At 39.5% G+C, this 21310-nt stretch overlaps 4 protein-coding genes across 4 annotated transcripts; all 4 read left to right on the top strand.

Moving 5' to 3' along the window:
* Positions 1–517: 517 nt before the first annotated feature.
* On the top strand, positions 518–4970 carry LOC119008455 (extracellular calcium-sensing receptor-like). The gene is made up of 6 exons (XM_037078778.1): positions 518–723; positions 923–1217; positions 1383–2177; positions 2327–2554; positions 2781–2904; positions 4057–4970. Exons 1-6 carry the CDS (start codon positions 548–550, stop codon positions 4968–4970), a joined length of 2532 nt encoding a protein of 843 aa, XP_036934673.1. The 5' UTR covers positions 518–547.
* Positions 4971–6426: 1456 nt separating this feature from the next.
* On the top strand, positions 6427–10310 carry LOC119008448 (extracellular calcium-sensing receptor-like). Its single transcript, XM_037078765.1, has 6 exons — positions 6427–6620; positions 6834–7131; positions 7290–8084; positions 8185–8412; positions 8742–8865; positions 9397–10310. The coding sequence occupies exons 1-6, from the start codon at positions 6532–6534 to the stop codon at positions 10308–10310; spliced, it is 2448 nt and encodes an 815-aa protein (XP_036934660.1). The 5' UTR covers positions 6427–6531.
* Positions 10311–12207: 1897 nt separating this feature from the next.
* Positions 12208–17214, top strand: LOC119006692 (extracellular calcium-sensing receptor-like). The gene is made up of 6 exons (XM_037075671.1): positions 12208–12401; positions 12866–13163; positions 13302–14096; positions 14262–14489; positions 14670–14793; positions 16301–17214. The coding sequence occupies exons 1-6, from the start codon at positions 12313–12315 to the stop codon at positions 17212–17214; spliced, it is 2448 nt and encodes an 815-aa protein (XP_036931566.1). The 5' UTR covers positions 12208–12312.
* A 548-nt stretch (positions 17215–17762) lies between these two features.
* Positions 17763–20999, top strand: LOC119008441 (extracellular calcium-sensing receptor-like). Its single transcript, XM_037078753.1, has 6 exons — positions 17763–17926; positions 18039–18327; positions 18515–19327; positions 19431–19658; positions 19796–19922; positions 20080–20999. Exons 1-6 carry the CDS (start codon positions 17763–17765, stop codon positions 20997–20999), a joined length of 2541 nt encoding a protein of 846 aa, XP_036934648.1.
* Positions 21000–21310: the final 311 nt, after the last annotated feature.

Genomic DNA, 21310 nt, shown 5'->3' with positions numbered 1-21310 from the left:
CAGTTTTTAGTTCTGCTAATGGTGAAGCAGTAATCTGTGTGCTTTCTGCAAGGCTCAGCACATCCAATTAAACCAACAAAAACAGGGCACCATTATGTAAACTGAAAATGTATGAAAACTGTACTCTATGTATGTACTGTACTTGAGAAATTGATATAAAGATATATTATTTCATTTTACCTTTTACAACCCAAGTGTCTTGAGTCACTTTCATCACTTTTAGTGGCAATAAGCTGTATTTCATGATGGCTTTGAGAGCTCAAAGTGCTGGAAACTTATGCAAATACATGAAGAAAACAAATATGGAAAAGTATCACAGTGAAAACAGCTTTTCCCTGGGGACTGTTAAAGGTGACGCCCAGACATGGCTGACACGCTTGTTCTATCATGGTTTATATTGCTAAGAAATGTATAAATATCAGTGCAAAATTTAGATTTTCCATGAGGTACGGTTATGATTTTGGTTAGTGCTGTAGCTCTGTCGGACAACATGATGTCCTCTCAGAGGTGGCTGGAGAAGGGTTTGGCACTCTTACAGCTGTTATTGATGGCATCCATCTCTCAGGCTGAGGAGCCGGTGTGCAAGTGGAGAGGAGATCCAGAGAGCCCCCAGCTTTCCAAGGATGGGGATATAATATTGGGGGGGCTCTTCTCTTTTCACAGCACGTGGATAAACAGACAGGAGACCTATAAGCACAAACCAATGCCACTGCAATGCACCAGGTAAATTGTATGGTAAATATCTACTTATTTTCAAAGAGAAAGTGTATATAGATACAAAACAGGTACAGAAGAGATAACCAAATGGAGCATTAAGTAGTGTCTTGTTATGTGTTACAATAACATAAAATCATTTCATTTGAAATACTACTGTTTGTATGTCAAGGACAAATTGGTTACATTTCCAACTATATGCTTCAAGTTTGCATTTCAGAGAGTTCCAGTTTGCCCAGGCTATGCTCTTTGCCATTGAAGAAATTAATAACAGCACAGACCTACTACCTGGCATCTCTCTAGGATATAAGATATATGACGTCTGTGGCTCCATTGCCAGAGGTGTAAGAGTTGCACTGGCCTTGGCAAATGGTAATGAAGTATTTTCATCTTCTGAAGCACCTTGTAGCAGACCTGCCCAAGTGCAGGCCATAATGGGAGAGACATCTTCCTCTCCTTGCATGGCTATATCTACTGTCATTGGACCTTTTTATATCCCAATGGTGGGTAATAGTCGCAAAAAACCCACTTAAATGAGTAAATGCAATTATCATTACATAATTATTCCAGCTTTTTATAGAAAAGGGGGGTTTAAAGGAAGTGAAGTATGCAGTGTATATTTCATGTATTTATTGATCATGGGATCTTTTTTTTTTTTTTTCTTCAAGATCAGCCACTTTGCTACTTGTGCTTGTCTCAGTGATAAAACCAAGTACCCATCATTCCTTAGAACAATACCCAGTGACTACTACCAGAGCAGAGCCCTAGCTCAGTTGGTCAAGCACTATGGCTGGACTTGGGTTGGAGCTATTAATACCAATGATGATTATGGCAATAATGGCATGGCAATATTTATCGAAACTGCCAAGCAGCTGGGCATCTGTCTGGAGTACTCAGTGTCGGTCTTTAGAACAGATCCACCAGAAAAAATACTAAAGATAGTTGACATTATCAAAGCGTCAACTTCCAAGGTGATTGTTGCTTTCCTCTCCCACTTGGATATGGACATGGTTATACACGAATTCTCTCACCACAACTTGACTGGGTACCAGTGGGTAGGCAGTGAAAGCTGGATCTTCGATTCCCAAACTGCAGCCATGGACAGGCATCACATTCTGGATGGTGCCATAGGCCTGTCCATCCCCAAAGCACATGTCAGTGGCATGAGAGAGTTCATGTTGGATGTAAAGCCGCTCAATTCAACCAGTAATGAATTATTTACAGAGTTTTGGGAAAAACTATTTAGCTGTGAGTTCAAGTGGTCAAAGTCTTCAGCAGAGAATCAGAGAGAATGCACTGGACATGAAGATCTGAGTGGAGTGCAAAACAGCTTCACTGATATGTCACTCATGCCTATCTTTAACAATGTTTATAAAGGAGTGTATGCTGTGGCCCATGCATTTCATAATATGTTCACTTGTAATAAATCATGTAACAACAAGGTGCAACTGGATCCATTTATGGTGAGTTGGACACCACATTTCAGTAATTTACATTATTTCACACTAACAATGAAAAATGGTGTGAATTTAGAACATTCATTGTTTAAATCCCTCTACCATACTGGTGAGACAATACACAGATAATGATCTACATCGATTCATATCTTTAGATTTTACAGCATGTAAAACAGGTCAACTTCAAAACAAAGGATGGAGATGAGGTTTACTTTAATGAGTACGGAGATCCAGCAGCAAAGTATGAAATTATTAACTGGCAGCCAACAGAAAATGGCATTGTGGACTTTGTCACAGTTGGTCTTCACGATTCATCTTTACCTGCAGACAAACAGCTGAATCTGTTAAATAAGTCTCTCATTTGGGCGAAGAACTCACAACAGGTAAGCTATAATGAGGTTGCAGTAAATGTGAATTATTAGTGATTTGTACAGTCTATTCAAAATGATACATTTGTGTAAATAAGTGTTTGTTTTCACTGCCATCACATCACATTACATTATTTGTGGTTAGGATGAATCAAAATTAGCAATAGGTGATTGCAGGGACAAACACCTCATCAAAGTGAATGCCCATTTTTTTATTGTATCAGTCTTTTCCTTCATGCAGGTGCCTCTCTCAGTTTGTAGTGAGAACTGTCCCCCTGGAACTCGCAAGGTTCTCCAGAAAGGAAAGCCTGTCTGCTGCTATGACTGTTTAAGATGTGCAGAGGGAGAAATCAGTAACATCACAGGTGTGGTAATACTCAATACAAGACAAAACAAAAGTCTTCATGTTCATGTTCCAGTTGTAGTAAACATTAATTTAAGTGATTCCAACAGTGATTATATAGTCATTATGCAGTTTTCTCAAGTGCCCCCGAATCATCATCATTACATCAACAACTGATGCATTAAAGGTCCCATATTAGACTGTTTTTCATCAATTTCACACAGCTGTCAGAGGTCCAACAACACTGTACTAGAAATGTATTGCCCCAAACCCATCTGTGGTCCTGAATTTCAGTCTTAAAGTCACTCAAGTGAGCTCTACTGAGAGCAGCCTGTTTCTGTGCCTGCACCTTTATATCCTAATGAGCTCTGTCTGTCAGCGCCTGCTACACACCCCTCTCAGGGAAAAGATGCCTCTTACATTCGCGGTAGCATGCATGCGCTTCACGGTGGATGTAATGCTATGCCTTGTCGAGACGCTATCATTTAATCATACCAGTTTGACCTAGAATCGGACCCAGAAGGAGAAGGCTCCTGAAGAAATACAGAATCCACGGCTTCAGCAGGATGTTTCAGAATGGATAGTGTGTCTGAATATGTTACTTAGTTTGTTGTGTTGTTACAGTTACTACTATGTAGCTAATGCTAGCTCCTGCTAACAGAATAGGTAACTTATAGTTCTTCGGCAACTGTAAATACTATCAAAACATGGCAACACTTACCTGTGGCTTGGGTGCAGTTGGAAGGCTCAGGGAGGACCAGCTTATATATGTAGAGACCAGAGAAAACATGTTTTTCATAATATGGAACCTTTAAATGACAATCTTTATCAGCTGCGATGTGCTATTTAATGCAACCACTAGGGGTCACATAGTGCTGAGTACTGTTAAAAAAAATGCATGAATGTGTTTATATTCAGGATATATCTGTGTGTGTCTGTGTGTGTGTGAGTGTATGTGTGTACACAACAAACAACTGCTATGATGTCAATCTTGATCTTAATATCATGCGTGTGTCCATCTTGTAGGAATAGAAAATGCAATATAGAGTTGAGTAGAGTAATTAAAAAACCTGTCTTGTATCTTCACCAGGCTACATGTTTCACCTGTGTTCTTGTGTGTTTGCATTGTGTAAATTTTATGTAAATATTCTATATTATATGATTATATTTTCAGATTCCATCACCTGTGTGCGATGCCATCCTGAGTTCTGGTCAAATGAGAAAAGAGATGCCTGTGTAAAGAAGGAGGCAGAGTTTCTCTCATATGAAGAGATTATGGGAGCACTGCTCACTGCAGCTTCTCTCTTTGGAACATGCATGACTGCTGTTGTGGCGTTCATTTTCTTCAGATACAGACAGACTCCTGTTGTCAGGGCCAACAACTCTGAGCTGAGCTTCCTGCTGCTCTTCTCTTTGACTCTGTGTTTCCTGTGTTCTCTGACCTTCATCGGCCGGCCCTCTGAGTGGTCCTGCATGCTGCGACACACAGCATTCGGCATCACCTTTGTCCTCTGTATCTCTTGTGTTCTGGGGAAAACAATAGTGGTGTTAATGGCCTTCAGGGCCACACTCCCAGGTAGTGATGTGATGAAATGGTTTGGGCCTGCACAACAGAAACTCAGTGTTCTGGGTTTCACTCTTGTGCAAGTTATCATATGTATCCTCTGGTTAACGATTTCTCCTCCTTTTCCCTTTAAGAATTTTAAGGAGTCCAAGGAGAAAATCATCTTAGAGTGTGCTCTGGGCTCAGCTGTAGGCTTTTGGGCTGTACTTGGGTACATAGGACTTCTGGCCATGTTATGTTTTATCCTTGCTTTTCTGGCTCGGAAACTGCCTGATAATTTCAATGAAGCCAAATTTATCACCTTTAGCATGCTGATATTCTGCGCTGTATGGATCACTTTTATCCCAGCATATGTCAGCTCTCCTGGGAAGTTCAGTGTTGCTGTGGAGATATTTGCTATTCTGGCTTCAAGTTTTGGACTGCTCATTTGTATTTTTATTCCAAAATGTTACATTATCTTACTGAAACCAGAGAAGAATACAAAAAAAAACATGATGGTTAGAGGGGCACCAAAATCATCCTGAAAATTTTAATGATTATTGGTATTTTCTTGTCATATAACTTTTACACAATAATGTGTAATTTAGGTTGTCATTTAGACATTTGGTGAATGTGTAAAATGCACTTTGATAGTATATTTTCACTTTTTATCATTTTATTCATGACATAGCATATTAGGTATTTCCTAACATCAGATATGGCAAGATTACCATTAACACATTTTGGAAAACTCTAGAAAGGTAAAAATGCAATAAGTAAATGGACAAATTGTTAGGCCTACATATTTTATGTGTCTTTTGTACTGTAGTTGAAACATTAATCTAAAAATGATTTTAATTCAATTTCGCTGCTGAAACAGGCTGGTTTCTTCAGTGTTCCTGCTGGTTCAACATACTGCAACCTATTAAAGCACATGGAAATAGACAAAACTAAACCAAATACACTAGCACACATAGACAGAAACTAGACGGTTACCAAGGTAGCCCCATGTTCTCTGAAAACCAAGTGAGGTATGCAACTATGCAAATCACCTTTTGGTATCATCAGTGACACTCCAGTACCATCACATCAGTCAGGAGACAGATTGATAGACTTAAGTTGCGCATGCCAGCTCATCCCCCAGTGTAAACTTTCCTGGAACCTGATATGACTGTGTCTCTCCAACTTACCCTACACATGCAAACAGAACAATGTTGTGATATACTTCCCCTTTTTTCCGGAGAACTGGTGTTATTCTGTTAACCAAAAGCTGTTAAATGCACTCAGGACACCACAGAAAATGCATGTAATTCATGTATGCTTTTGGTTGATGGCAGTTTTTGCAACAGAATAGTTTTGAGAGAAAGCAACTTTAAGTGATTATACCCAAAGCTCAGTTGGTAAGCCCAGTGAAGGGACTAAACGAGACATTTGCCTGAAGGCTGCCACTGTTGCACTCCTTTCAAAAGAAGAAAAGTCTGGGTCTATCAGTTGCACGTAATGACTTCTCCAAATAATACAAATATTGCTCTGTGTCTGCATGATGTATAAATATAAGACTTGAGTCAAACCTTTCCAACTTTCACCAGTTTACATTATTAAAAATCACAACATACAGTACATTCTATAATATAATATAGATAGATAGATAGATAGATAGATAGATAGATAGATAGATAGATAGATAGATAGATAGATAGATAGATAGATAGATAGATAGATAGATAGATAAAAGATTATTCTCATTTGGTAACATATACAATTAAGATAGGGTAAGGCCCAAAGTCTTTTACTATTTGAGCGCCATCCTCCATTATCTATCTAGTAGGTCCACAGAGATCAAACCTCACAATTCTGCAATCATGTTTATGCTGTTCCAAAATGTATAAGTATCAGTGCAAGCTTTTGATTTGCATTAAGGTACATGTGATGAAATCCAGTGGGTCAGCTATCTCAGATAGTATGACGTCCACACAGATGTGGCCAGAACAGGGTTGGGCTCTCTTACAGCTGTTGTTGGTGGTGTCGGCCTCTCAGGCTGAGGAGCCAGTGTGCAAGCTGAGAGGGGATCCAGAGAATCCCCAGCTATCTAAGGATGGGGACATTATGTTGGGAGGGATCTTCTCTTTCCACAGCAGTTGGAAAGACCGGCAGGAAACCTACATGCACAAACCACTGCCACTGCAATGCACCAGGTAAATAATATCTTGTAGATCTATTGACATATCTAACATATAATGAGCATAGAAATAAAACGGGGGTCATCAAACTGAGTGTTAAAATTTGAAATATTCCATGTTGCCTATATTGATATGTCGTCATCAAATGCTTTCATGTACTGTGCTATTGTTTCTAGTATAAGGACAAACTGGTTGCATTTCCAACTAATTATGACTGCCCACATCTAGTTTGAATTTCAGAGGATTCCAGTTTGCCCAAGCAATGCTCTTTGCATTAGAGGAAATTAATAACAGCACAGAATTACTGCCTGGCATATCTCTGGGATATAAGATCTATGATGCCTGTGGCTCTATTGCCAGAGGTGTGAGGGTTGCGCTGGCCTTGGCTAATGGTAATGAAGATGTATCTGCACCCTCTGAGGCACCATGTACGAGACCTGCCCAAGTGCAGGCCATTATGGGAGAGAGTTCTTCATCTCCTTCTATGGCTATAGATACTGTTATTGGACCCTTTCATATCCCACTGGTGGGTAAGAATGGAACTATCTTAGTGGGTAAAAAACATTATTACTGCTCTGTAATTGTTCCAGCTGGTCAGAGATTAGGGGGCTGTAAAAAAATTTAAATGTTATGGAAATGTAAAATATTGTATCTTTTTTATCTTGGGGTATTGTTTTCTTTTAGATCAGCCACTTTGCTACTTGTGCTTGTCTCAGTGATAAAACCAAGTACCCATCATTCCTCAGAACAATACCCAGTGACTACTACCAGAGCAGAGCCCTGGCACAGTTGGTCAAGCACTTTGGTTGGACTTGGGTTGGAGCTATTAGAACCAATGATGATTATGGAAATGATGGCATGGCCACTTTCACAGAAACTGCCCAGCAGCTGGGTATCTGTCTGGAGTACTCTGTTGCTTTCTTCAGAACAGATCCTCCGGACAAAATACAAAAGATAATTGACATTATCAAGGCTTCCACTTCCAAGGTGATTGTCACTTTCCTCTCCCACATGGATATGGATGTGTTAATACATGAGTTTTCTAACCACAACTTGACTGGTTACCAGTGGGTAGGCACTGAGGGCTGGATCTTTGACTCCCAAACTGCAAGCATGGATAGGCATCACATTCTGGATGGTGCCATAGGCCTGTTCATCCCTAAAGCACATGTTAATGGCATGAGAGAGTTCATTTTGGATGTGAAGCCACTCAATTCATCTAGTAATGAATTGTTCACAGAATTTTGGGAAACATTATTTAGCTGTAAGTTCAAGCAGTCAGAGTCATCAGCAAGGAATCAGAGAGAATGTACCGGCCATGAAGATGTTAATGAAGTACAAAACAGCTTCACTGATATGTCACTCATGCCGATCTTTAACAATGTTTATAAAGGAGTGTATGCTGTGGCCCATGCGCTTCATAATATTCTGAACTGTAATAAAACATGTAACGGCAAGGTACAGCTCGATCCATTTACGGTGAGTTGCACACAAAAGACTTACATACATAAGTTTTTAGATTATGTCTCGTCAGTAAAGATGTTTTTTTTTTTTTTTACATTTATTCATGTCTCCTTAGATTTTACAACACATAAGAAAGATTAAATTTCAAACAAAGGAAGGAGATGAGGTCTATTTTAATGAGAATGGAGACCCAGCTGCAAAGTACGAAATTATAAACTGGCAGCCAACAAAAAATGGCATTGTGGACTTTGTCACAGTTGGTCTTCATGATACATCTTTACCTGCTGACAAACAGCTGACTCTGCAAAATAAGTCTTTTATTTGGGCACAGAACTCACAACAGGTAAGCTATAATGTGGTTGCTGTAAGTGTTCATGAAAGTTTCCAAATTGTGAGAATTATTTTTTTCCCGAGGGATCAAAAATAATGACATATGACTGAAAATGGTGTCTATTGTTTTGTTCATGCAGGTGCCATACAGGTGTTGATGAGTTATATGTACAGTCTATTCAAAATGTTAAATTTATGTGAGTTAGCATTTGTTTTCACTGCCATCACATCATAATTTTTGGTTATTATGACTCAAAATTACCAATAGATGGTTGCAGTGACAAAATCCTGTCAAAGTGTGCACCCATACATTTTATTGTCACAGTCTTTTCCTTCATGCAGGTGCCTTTGTCAGTATGTAGTGAGAAATGTTCCCCTGGAACTCGCAAGGTTCTCCAGAAAGGGAAGCCTGTCTGCTGCTATGACTGTTTAAGATGTGCAGAGGGAGAAATCAGTAACATCACAGGTGCAGTAATATTGAATACAAGACAAAAAAAAGAAATGAAAGTTGTCATGTTCACTTTCCAACTTTAGTCCAAATTTGAATGATTCTAACAGGGATTATATAGTCAATATGTAATGTTCTTAAGCACCCCACACTCACTGTAATTAAATCAAAAATGTATGCATTAAATGATACTGAAGGAAAATGGACAGGCCTCTTAAAGTCTAAAATCAACAGAATGTGTGCACAACCTTGATAAAGTCCAAATATGAAACATTTTGGCATGCGTTATCAACTGCTGTGTATTATTTGGTGCAGCCAGTAGGGGTCGCATGGTCTGAAATGTCCAATTATGAAATTCATTAGTTGGAGTACTGTTTAACAAAGTATGAATTTGTACGTATTTGCGTGTGTGTGTGTATGTACACGACAACATTTTAAAAACTGCGATAATGTCAATCTTTATTTGGTTGTCATGCTGTGTGTCTGTCTTTTAGGAACAGAAGAGGTGCAATGTAGAGATAACACCTGCGTAAATATTGTATTTTTCAGATTCGATCACCTGTTTGCGTTGCCATCCTGAGTTCTGGTCAAATGAGAGAAGAGATGCCTGTGTAAAGAAGGAGGCAGAGTTTCTCTCATATGAAGAGATTATGGGAGCACTGCTCACTGCAGCTTCTCTCTTTGGAACATGCATGACTGCTGTTGTGGCGTTCATTTTCTTCAGATACAGACAGACTCCTGTTGTCAGGGCCAACAACTCTGAGCTGAGCTTCCTGCTGCTCTTCTCCTTGATTCTGTGTTTCCTGTGTTCGCTGACTTTCATTGGTCAGCCCTCTGAGTGGTCCTGCATGCTGCGACACACAGCATTCGGCATCACCTTTGTCCTCTGTATCTCTTGTGTTCTGGGGAAAACAATAGTGGTGTTAATGGCCTTCAGGGCCACACTCCCAGGTAGTGATGTGATGAAATGGTTTGGGCCTGCACAGCAGAAACTCAGTGTTCTGGGTTTCACTCTTATACAAGTTATCATATGTGTCCTCTGGTTAACAATTTCTCCTCCTTTTCCCTTTAAGGATTTAAAAACATTCAAGGATAAAATCATCTTAGAGTGTGCTCTGGGCTCAGCTGTAGGCTTTTGGGCTGTACTTGGGTACATAGGACTTCTGGCCATGTTATGTTTCATTCTCGCTTTTCTGGCTCGGAAACTGCCTGATAATTTCAATGAAGCCAAATTTATCACCTTTAGCATGCTGATATTCTGCGCGGTATGGATCACTTTTATCCCAGCGTATGTCAGCTCTCCTGGGAAGTTCAGTGTTGCTGTGGAGATATTTGCTATTCTGGCTTCAAGTTTTGGACTGCTCATTTGTATTTTTATTCCAAAATGTTATATCATTTTACTGAAACCAGAGAGGAATACAAAAAAGAATATGATGGTGAGGGGGGCACCAAAATCATCCTGAAAACCTAGAATTATTATTTGCATTTTCATGACATTATTACTTTTACACAATAATGTGTTATCCAGAATGGCAAACAGACATGTGTCTTAATTTTGGTAAGGATTTAGAATACACTACGGTATTATATTTCCACTTTTTTTTATAATTTCATCAGTGACATAGCATAATAGGCATTTCTTAAAATCAGATATGGCAAGATCACCAGTAACACATTTTGGACAACTCTAAAAAGGTGAAAATGCAATAGATAAATTGACATATTCTTAGGTCTACATATTTTCCATATTTTGGATGTTTTTTGTACTGTGGTTGGAACATTAATATTAAAATGCATTATGTCATTATATCTTTCACCACCTCAGCATATTTCTGTTATTCTTTTTATGTTGTTCATCCCACAAATGTATTGCTTTGATTCAGTTTCACTGCTGTCAGCTGAAACAGGCTGTATTCTCCAGTGGTCCTAAGGCTTCAACATACTGCAACTAACTAAAGCACATGGAAATACACAACAATAAATCAAATACACCAGCACACATAGACGGGAACTAGACGGTTACCAAGGTAGTCCTGTGTTCTCTGAAAACCAAGTGAGGTATCCAGCTACGCAAATCACCTTTTGGTATCATCAGTGACACTCCAACACCATCACATCACTAGCACACAAGTCACTTGAAACTGATTCCAGTTGACAGTGATGCATGCCTAAACAGGACTGGAAAATGCTTGTTGTCCCACCAGAAAAAATGTTTTGGTTACCAAGGTAACCCAGTGTGCTCTTAAAACCAAGTGAGGTATCATGGGAGGTGCTGTTTGACCTCACCAATCACATTGTAATACCACCACATCTGTCAGGAGACAGACCAATCAACTTGAATTGCACATGCTGGCCCCTCCTCAAGTGTAAACTTTCCTGGAGCCCTATATGACTGTGTTTCTCCAACTTACCCTATACATGTGAACAGAACAATATTGTGAGGTACTTCCCTCATTTCTTTTTTTCTGGAGAACCACTGTTATTCTGGGAACCAAGAAGTCTCTCTGAACCCTTCTGTGGTCCACCACCATATTGAACACTAACATTTTGAATGCTCCAAAGCAACTAACACTATTGACACTTCACTGATACACTCGGGACCTAGTACACCACAGACAATGCATGTAATTCACTTATACTTTTGGTTGATGGCAAGTGCCTACAACAGGATAGTTTTGAGAGAAAGCAACTTTAAATCAATACACCCAAAGCTCATAAAAGGCAACATGGAGAGTGCCTCCAAAACAGGTGGTAAGCCCAATGAAGCGATTAAACAAGATAATTACCTGAAGGTTGCAATTGTTACGCTCCCTTCAAAAGAATAAAAGTCACACTATTTAGCTCCTTTGGGAGCTTACCCTGGGTCTATCAGTTGCATAGAATGACATCTCCACATGATGCTAGTATTGCTCTGTGTCTGATAGATGAGTAAATATAAGACTGGAGTCAAACCTTTTCATTACCATCAGTTTGCATCATTAAAAATCAATGAAAAAATACAATATATATTCTTCAATTTTTAATAGAGAAATAGATAGATATATATGTATTATACTATATGTATATTTTATTTATACCAATGTGGAAAATGGCAATGTTTTTCCACAGAACTACAGAATATTCTTATTTGGTACAGTCAAGATAGGCCCAAAGTCTTTCATTGTTTGAGCACCGCCCTGTCTTGCCCACCTGGTAAGTCCACAGAGATCGGACATCACAGTTCTGTTATAATGTTAATGCAGTTCAAAAGAGTATAAATATCAGTGCAAGCTTTTGGTTTGCTGTGTGATACCATCCAGTAGTTCAGCTCTCTCAGATAGAATGACGTCCACACAAAGGTGGCCAGAACAGGGTTGGGCACTCTTACAGTTGCTGTTGGTGGTATCTGTCTCCCAGGCTGACGAGCAAGTGTGCAGGCTGAGAGGGGATCCAGCGATTCCCCAGCTATCTAAGGATGGGGACATTATGTTGGGGGGGATCTTCTCTTTCCACAGCAGGTGGAAAAACCAGCAGGAAACCTACATGCACAAACCACTGCCACTGCAATGCACCAGGTAAATTGTATGGTAAATATCTATTTATGTTCAAATTATCAAAGAGAAAGTGTATATAGATACAAAACAGGTACAAAAGAGATAACCAAATGGAGCATTAAGTAGTGTCTTGTTATGTGTTACAATAACATCAAATCATTTCATTTAAAATACTATTGTTTGTATGTCAAGGACAAATTGGTTACATTTCCAACTATATGCCTCAAATTTGCATTTCAGAGAGTTCCAGTTTGCCCAGGCTATGCTCTTTGCCATTGAAGAAATTATCTTGTAGATCTATTGAAATATCTAAAAGATAGTGAGCATAGATACAAAACAGGGGTCATCAGTATTGAATTTAGAAGACTTCTATGTTGTGTATATCGATACCATTGACATTTAATGCTTTTGTGTACCGTGCTATTGTTTCTAGTATAAGGACAAACTGGTTGCATTTCCAACTAATTATGACTGCCCACATCTAGTTTGAATTTCAGAGGATTCCAGTTTGCCCAAGCAATGCTCTTTGCATTAGAGGAAATTAATAACAGCACAGAATTACTACCTGGCATATCTCTGGGATATAAGATCTATGATGCCTGTGGCTCTATTGCCAGAGGTGTGAGGGTTGCACTGGCCTTGGCTAATGGTAATGAAGATGTATCTGCACCCTCCGAGGCACCATGTGTGAGACCTGCCCAAGTACAGGCCATTATGGGAGAGACCTCTTCCTCTCCTTGCATGGCTATAGCTACTGTCATTGGACCCTTTCACATCCCAATGGTAGGTAACATTTGCAAAATATCAAATAATATTACATTAACATTATGGCTTGTCACAGCATAAGGAGCTTTAAAATAATCATGTTCTCTATACATGTTTCATATTTTACATCTTACCTTGGGACACCATTTCTTTTAGATCAGCCACTTTGCTACTTGTGCTTGTCTCAGTGATAAAACCAAGTACCCATCATTCCTCAGAACAATACCCAGTGACTACTACCAGAGCAGAGCCCTGGCTCAGTTGGTCAAGCATTTTGGTTGGACTTGGGTTGGAGCTATTAGATCAAATGATGATTATGGCAATGATGGCATGGCCACTTTCACAGAAACTGCCCAGCAGCTGGGTATCTGTCTGGAGTACTCTGTTGCTTTCTTCAGAACAGATCCTCCAGACAAAATACAAAAGATAATTGACATTATCAAGGCTTCCACTTCCAAGGTGATTGTCACTTTCCTCTCCCACATGGATATGGATGTGTTAATACATGAGTTGTCTAACCATAACTTGACTGGGTATCAGTGGGTAGGCACTGAGGGCTGGATCTTTGATTCCCAAACTGCGAGCATGGATAGGCATCACATTCTGGATGGTGCCATAGGCCTGTTCATCCCCAGTGCACATGTCAGTGGCATGAGAGAGTTTATTTTGAATGTAAGGCCACTTAATTCATCTAGCAATGAACTGTTCACAGAGTTTTGGGAGACATTATTTAGCTGCAAGTTCAAGCTGCCAAAGTCATCAGCAGAGAATCAGAGAGAATGTACCGGCCATGAAGATGTTAATCAAGTACAAAACAGCTTCACTGATATGTCACTCATGCCGATCTTTAACAATGTTTATAAAGGAGTGTATGCTGTGGCACATGCACTTCATAATATTCTCAGCTGTAATAAAACATGTGACAACAAGGTGCAGCTAGATCCATTTACGGTGAGTTAAACACTAAATTCTTACATTACAGTTTTTAATTCATGTCCCATTAACAAAGATAATGGTTTACATTTTGATAGATAAAGTTTTGTAGTCTGTCAACCATGCTTTTGAGAAAACAGGCCTACATAATCTTTTGTTTTACCTTTACTCATATCTTGTTAGATATTACAACACATAAGACGGATCAAGTTTCAAACAAAGGAAGGAGATGAGGTTTATTTTAATGAGAATGGAGATCCAGCAGCAAAGTATGAAATTATAAACTGGCAGCCAACGGACAATGGCATTGTGGACTTTGTCAAAGTCGGTCTTCATGATACATCTTTACCTACAGATAAACAGTTAACTTTGCAAAATAGGTCCTTATTTTGGGCCCACAACTCACCACAGGTAAGCTGCCATATGATTACAGTCTTTTTGAATAGTTATACTGGTGTACATATGTCACAAGTTATTGTTAATGCTAAATAATGTTTCATTCCCATGCATCAAAATGAATAATAGATGCTTGAAAAGATTTTTTCAGTGTGAATGCACATACATTTTTTCTTAGTATTTTTGTCCATGCAGGTGCCTTTGTCAGTTTGCAGTAAGAAATGTCCCCCTGGAACTCGCAAGGTCCTGCAGAAAGGAAAGCCTGTCTGCTGCTATGACTGTTTAAGATGTGCAGAAGGAGAAATCAGCAACATCACAGGTGTAGTAATAAATACTGTAAGACAAAAGTGAAGTCTAAAAGTTCTCATATGCATTTTTTTAAGAAATGGCATTATATTCCTATTGTAACCAAATTAATACATCAAATATCATTAACAAAAACTGATGTATAATTCTGAAATGTTCTTTTTTATGCAGCTTTGAGCATTCAAACATTTCAAAGATTGACCATGTGAAAAATGTATGTAACTGAAGTGTAAAGGTGTACTTTTGGAATCTGTTAAAAAAACAAACTGGTACTGAACACACCCTGCAAGACTTTAAGATGTCAGTTTTAAGACATGGGATACAGTATGGAGGACATTTAAAGTAGATCTGACCAGGACTATTACTCTGGGGATGAGAAGATAGAACAGGCTGGGACAGGAGAGGTGTGCAGCAGAAAAGGAGAGAGAGAAAGTCAAGCGTCTCAGGCACATCTTACTCAGTAAACTGAGGATTTATTGACGACCTTGCCCCAGCTGCACCTCGAGATCCTGTCAATGAATATCATGAACAGGATCTGAGACAGGGATTAACTCCAAGAGTCAAACACCTACTGGAAACATGTTTGACAGACACAGTGTGCTTGTGGCAAAGGCCCTGGTACCCCAATCCCCTTGCAGCACTCCCTACAGAACTCCCCAGGGAACACAGTCACCAGTCTTCTTGTAGTCCACAAAGTTCATCTACACGGTATAAGCAAACTTTCAGGGTAGTTTCCCTGACTTCCGTGTGACAATGAAGAGTCATGTGAGCCATGGCAGCCCAACAATGTCCAGAGATTGGGCAGCTAGTGATTTGGTCAAGTCATCCCCCAGTTCCTCAGATTCTGTTCTCCTCCTAGGTGAACACAGCCTGGGCCAAGCCCTGCTTTTCATTTGAGTCCTCAGAACAGTTTGCCAGAACTTGCTTGAGGCCAACACAAAGTCCTTGTCCTTCTTTTTTTGCATATAGCAGTGGTGCAGAGGCTGACAGTTTTGTAGCACAGTACATAAAATTGAAGCATGAGTATAAATGTCTAAGAAAGATTCATTGTTGTGTGAGACTATTCTATGTCTGTGTTGTAGAATTGAAGAAAGTAATTTTCCATGACCTTCCATATATATAGTAATGAGATGTAGAAGGTGTTTTTGTGATTATTTATGCACTAGCATTTACAAGTAGAGAGAGAAACTGTGTGTATCCTGTATATGAACATTCTGTTATCAAACAGCATTAGGCATATAGGCATATGTTGCCCTGCACGGCTTGAATAGAGTGATTAACAGACTGATTAGAATAGAGTTGCGATGCTGGGTCTCGCTCAATTTTACAGGAGGACACTTGATGTGGTGTGCACACAGAGGAAGATTAAGTCAGGGTTTAGTGGCGAGTGAGGGGAGATGCAAATAGACATTGCTTTACAGAAGGCACATTATAAACATAACATCAAACTATATAGATACACAGTAAACATGACTGTCTAATATATATCCCTATCTTTGTTTTTTGTTTGTTTTTTTTAGATTCTATCACATGTGTGCGTTGCCATCCTGAGTTCTGGTCAAATGAGAAAAGAGATGCCTGTGTAAAGAAAGAGGCAGAGTTTCTCTCATATGAGGAGATTATGGGAGCACTGCTCACTGCAGCTTCTCTCTTTGGAACATGCATGACTGCTGTTGTGGCGTTCATTTTCTTCAGATACAGACAGACTCCTATTGTCAGGGCCAACAACTCTGAGCTGAGCTTCCTGCTGCTCTTCTCTTTGACTCTGTGTTTCCTGTGTTCTCTGACCTTCATCGGCCGGCCCTCTGAGTGGTCCTGCATGCTGCGACACACAGCATTCGGCATCACCTTTGTCCTCTGTATCTCTTGTGTTCTGGGGAAAACAATAGTGGTGTTAATGGCCTTCAGGGCCACACTCCCAGGTAGTGATGTGATGAAATGGTTTGGGCCTGCACAGCAGAAACTCAGTGTTCTGGGTTTCACTCTTATACAAGTTATCATATGTATCCTCTGGTTAACAATTTCTCCTCCTTTTCCCTTTAAGAATTTTAAGGAATTCAAGGACAAAATCATCTTAGAGTGTGCTCTGGGCTCAGCTGTAGGCTTTTGGGCTGTACTTGGGTACATAGGACTTCTGGCTATGTTATGTTTTATTCTTGCTTTTCTGGCTCGGAAACTGCCTGATAATTTTAATGAGGCCAAATTTATCACCTTTAGCATGCTGATATTCTGTGCAGTATGGATCACTTTTATCCCAGCATATGTCAGCTCTCCTGGGAAGTTCAGTGTAGCTGTGGAGATATTTGCTATATTGGCTTCAAGTTTTGGACTGCTCATTTGTATTTTTATTCCAAAATGTTATATTATCTTACTGAAACCAGAGAAGAATACAAAAAAGAGCATGATGGGTAAAGGGGCACCTAAATCATTCTGACAACTTAAAATAATATGGGGGGAAAGTCAACCTAAGACTGTAACAAACGTTTTACATACTAATTTGTGAACCAGACTGTGTGGTAGATATCTATGTTCATTTCATTAAATGTTTTCATTTTATTTCTGGGGGAATTTTCACACAGAATGTTATTTATGTTGCGATATTGTGTATTGAGAAGATAATGTTATATAAGAACAGTATATATATATATATATATATATATATATATATATATATATATATATATATATATATATATATATATATATATATATTATATACCAGATTCCTTACTGATTTCACAATTTGTAGCCAAATTGTAGCCAAACAACAAAATCCACAGTTTCACAGAAAAAAAAGGGAAAACATCTGTGGCTTAACTTGGCTGGTTTCCTCTGGTCTCTAGAGGGTTGAGTTCTACCATGACAACTTCCCCCCTTGTTGTTGAACGTGTATAAATCCCTGTCATGGGCGGTAGAGCTGATTGGCCCAGTCTGAGTAGCAGAGCTATGCCATTATTGTGCTTGGTCCTCTTTGTTCTGCTAATGGAGAAGGGAGATTCTTGGTGCCGACTGCAAGGCTCACCACAGCCAGCTGAACTGGCCCTAGATGGTGATCTTGTTATTGGAGGAATTTTTTCATTTCGCACAGGGCAGGATTATGTAATTAACACATTTCAGACAGTTCCAGAAGTACGCAAATGCAAGAAGTATGTACTGTTAGGTCTATGTACTTAAAATTGTGTATGTGTATTTTGTGCTGCTTTGTTTAGAGACATTAATAGAAAGATTTATTTTTTCATTCTATCTTACATCACCCAGCTTCAATTTTAGAGAATTCAAATTTGCCCAGGCAGTGATATTTGCTGTGAATGAGATCAATAACAGTACTGATATGCTTCCGGATTTTAAACTTGGCTACAAGATCTATGATAACTGTGGAACTATGGACATACTAAGAGCCGCATTGGCCCTGGCAAGTGGAGTAAAGGGAGAAGTCAGTCACAACAACTGCACTAAAACAGAGACAGTGCAAGCTATCTTGGGACATTCAGGATCAAGACCAACTATTGCATTTGCACCAGTTGTTGGAAGGTTTCAGATACCTGTGGTAAGTCAAAGAAAAAGGTAATTAAAGTTGTTCAAATGTAATGCTGTGTTAAGTTTGCTGCTGGAAATACCAACTGTTTATTATGATGTTCTGCAAAATTATAACCATAGCAGTGATATTGCAAGGATGAAAAATATTTGCCCTTTCTCTGACAAATTCTCTAAATTCTCTGCATGTTTCACTGCAGGTCAGCCATTTTGCCACCTGTGCCTGTCTGAGCAACAGGAAAGAGTATCCTACTTTTTTCAGAACTATTCCCAGTGACTACTACCAGAGCAGAGCACTGGCAAAGCTGGTCAAACACTTTGGTTGGACTTGGATTGGGGCTATAGCTGTGGATAATGAATACGGCCTCAATGGCATAGCTGCATTCATCCAAGCAGCACACGAATATGGTGTTTGCATTGAGTATTCTGAAGCCTTTTCATCATCAGATCCACCTGACAGGCTGCAGAGGATAGTAGAGATAATTAAGCATGGCACTTCCAAAGTGATGATGGCTTTTATGTCTCACAGAGAAATTAAGTTGCTGACAAAAGAGCTGTACAAACAGAATATCACAGGAATGCAGTGGGTCGGCAGTGACGCCTGGATCACTGATCACTCTCTGACTGACAGTGAGGGGCACAGTATCCTGGTGGGCTCACTTGGCTTCACTGTCAGCAAAGCTAAGATCCCAGGGCTGGAGGAGCACCTGAGGCAGCTTCACCCCTCGCAGTTCCCTGACAGTCAGTTTGTCAGAGATTTCTGGGAAGACGTGTTTGACTGCACTCTGAACAGAAGTGCAAACACACAAAAAAAGCCATGCAGTGGCTCTGAGAGCTTGCAGAATGTCAAGTCAACCTTCACTGATGTTTCTGAGCTGAGATTCACTCATAATGTATACAAGTCAGTTTATGCAGTGGCTCATGCTCTTGATAACCTGATTAAATGTAAGGCGGGTAAAGGGCCCTTTACAAACGGGGGCTGTGCTGATACCAAACATATACAGCCATGGCAGGTGAGGAGACAATGTGACAGAGTTATAACAAAAAATAAATAAATAAATAAATGAAAAAAAATCATCATTTGATGCAATTAAATGCCTGTATGATTTCTTATAGGTCTTGCAGTACCTCAACACTGTTAATTTTACCACTGAGGAAGGAGAAAAAGTTTATTTTGACAGTAATGGAGACTCACCAGCAAGATATGAACTTGTCAATTTACAAATGGCAAACAAAGGAACTATGGAGGGAGCAACAGTTGGCATTTATGATGCCTCTCTTCCAGAGAGTCATCAGTTTATCATGAATGGCATCCCAGTTGTCTGGGGAAATAGGCTGACAGAGGTAAAGCAGAGTCCTTCATTAATTCACCAAAAATTGGTCTGAAAACCTTGAGAGGTTTTGTGTTTGTCTTTATTAAACTATACATATTGAATGCAATTCATACAAATTGTATGTATGAAATGTGTTTATGTGTGTAGGAGGTGCCTGTGTCAGTGTGCAGTGACAGCTGTCTTCCAGGAACTCGTAAAGTCCTCCAGAAAGGAAAGCCAGTCTGCTGTTATGATTGTTTGCCCTGTCCAGCAGGCGAGATCAGTAATCTGACAAGTAAATACACACTTTATCAGTATGTTTAGTTTTAAATGCAATACAATATATTGCCTATAATGACTTAACTTTACGTCAGATTAAACGGAAAATCAGAACTCATTTTTAATGGGTGAAGACTACTGAAACTATCCTTGTATTCTTTGTCATTTTGCAGATTCAATACACTGTATGAAATGCCCATTGATGTTCTGGTCCAACGAGCAAAAAGATGCCTGCATCCCCAAAGCAATAGAATTCTTGGCATATGATGAAACCCTGGGAACACTGTTAGTTTTATTTTCTCTGCTGGGAGTCTTTCTAACTATGATCACAACGCTTGTCTTCTACTGCCACTTAGAAACTCCACTCGTTCGAGCCAACAACTCTGAGCTGAGCTTTCTGCTGCTCTTCTCTTTGACTCTGTGTTTCCTGTGTTCTCTGACATTCATGGGTCGGCCCTCTGAGTGGTCCTGCATGCTGCGACACACAGCATTCGGCATCACCTTTGTCCTCTGTATCTCTTGTGTTCTGGGGAAAACAATAGTGGTGTTAATGGCCTTCAGGGCCACACTCCCAGGTAGTAATGTGATGAAATGGTTTGGGCCTACACAGCAGAAACTCAGTGTTCTGGGTTTCACTCTGATACAAGTTTTGATTTGCATACTATGGCTGACAATCAACCCTCCCTTTCCCTCTAAGAATGTGTTACTATATAATGATAAAATCATCTTAGAGTGTGCTCTGGGCTCAGCTGTAGGCTTTTGGGCTGTACTTGGGTACATAGGACTTCTGGCCACGTTATGTTTTATTCTTGCTTTTCTGGCTCGGAAACTGCCTGATAATTTCAATGAAGCCAAATTTATCACCTTTAGCATGTTGATATTCTGTGCAGTATGGATCACTTTTATCCCAGCGTATGTCAGCTCTCCTGGGAAGTTTACAGTAGCTGTGGAGATATTTGCTATTCTGGCCTCCAGTTATGGGCTACTTTTCTGCATTTTCGTACCAAAATGTTATATAATTTTGTTTAGGCCAGAGCAAAACACCAAGAAACATATAATGGGAAAGACATCTCACAATGATATACATTATTAACCATCGACCAAATCTCTTTTGCTGAAGCATTTTTTTTCTTTGTAATTTATATAATGCACATGAATTTGCATTGTCTTTTACACATGTTTAAAGACAAAAACAGCCTTCCACAAATAAAAAAAAAAAGTACACAATCAGAGAACATTGTCCCGTGCAGCTTCTTACACTACGACAAATGAGTAATGTGATAAATAATAACTTATCTGTTGAAAAAAGGTAAACTACCTGGCACCAGCAGCCACTACACATTACATCATCCTACACTCTGCATGTAGTGACTGTTGCACTATATTTGCAAGGTGGTACATATT

This window comes from Acanthopagrus latus, chromosome 2 (assembly GCF_904848185.1).
Source record: "Acanthopagrus latus isolate v.2019 chromosome 2, fAcaLat1.1, whole genome shotgun sequence".
Classification (NCBI taxonomy): Eukaryota; Metazoa; Chordata; class Actinopteri; order Spariformes; family Sparidae; genus Acanthopagrus; species Acanthopagrus latus.
The sequence above is the reverse complement of the archived record's forward strand: the minus strand, read 5'-3'. Positions and strand labels throughout refer to the sequence as shown.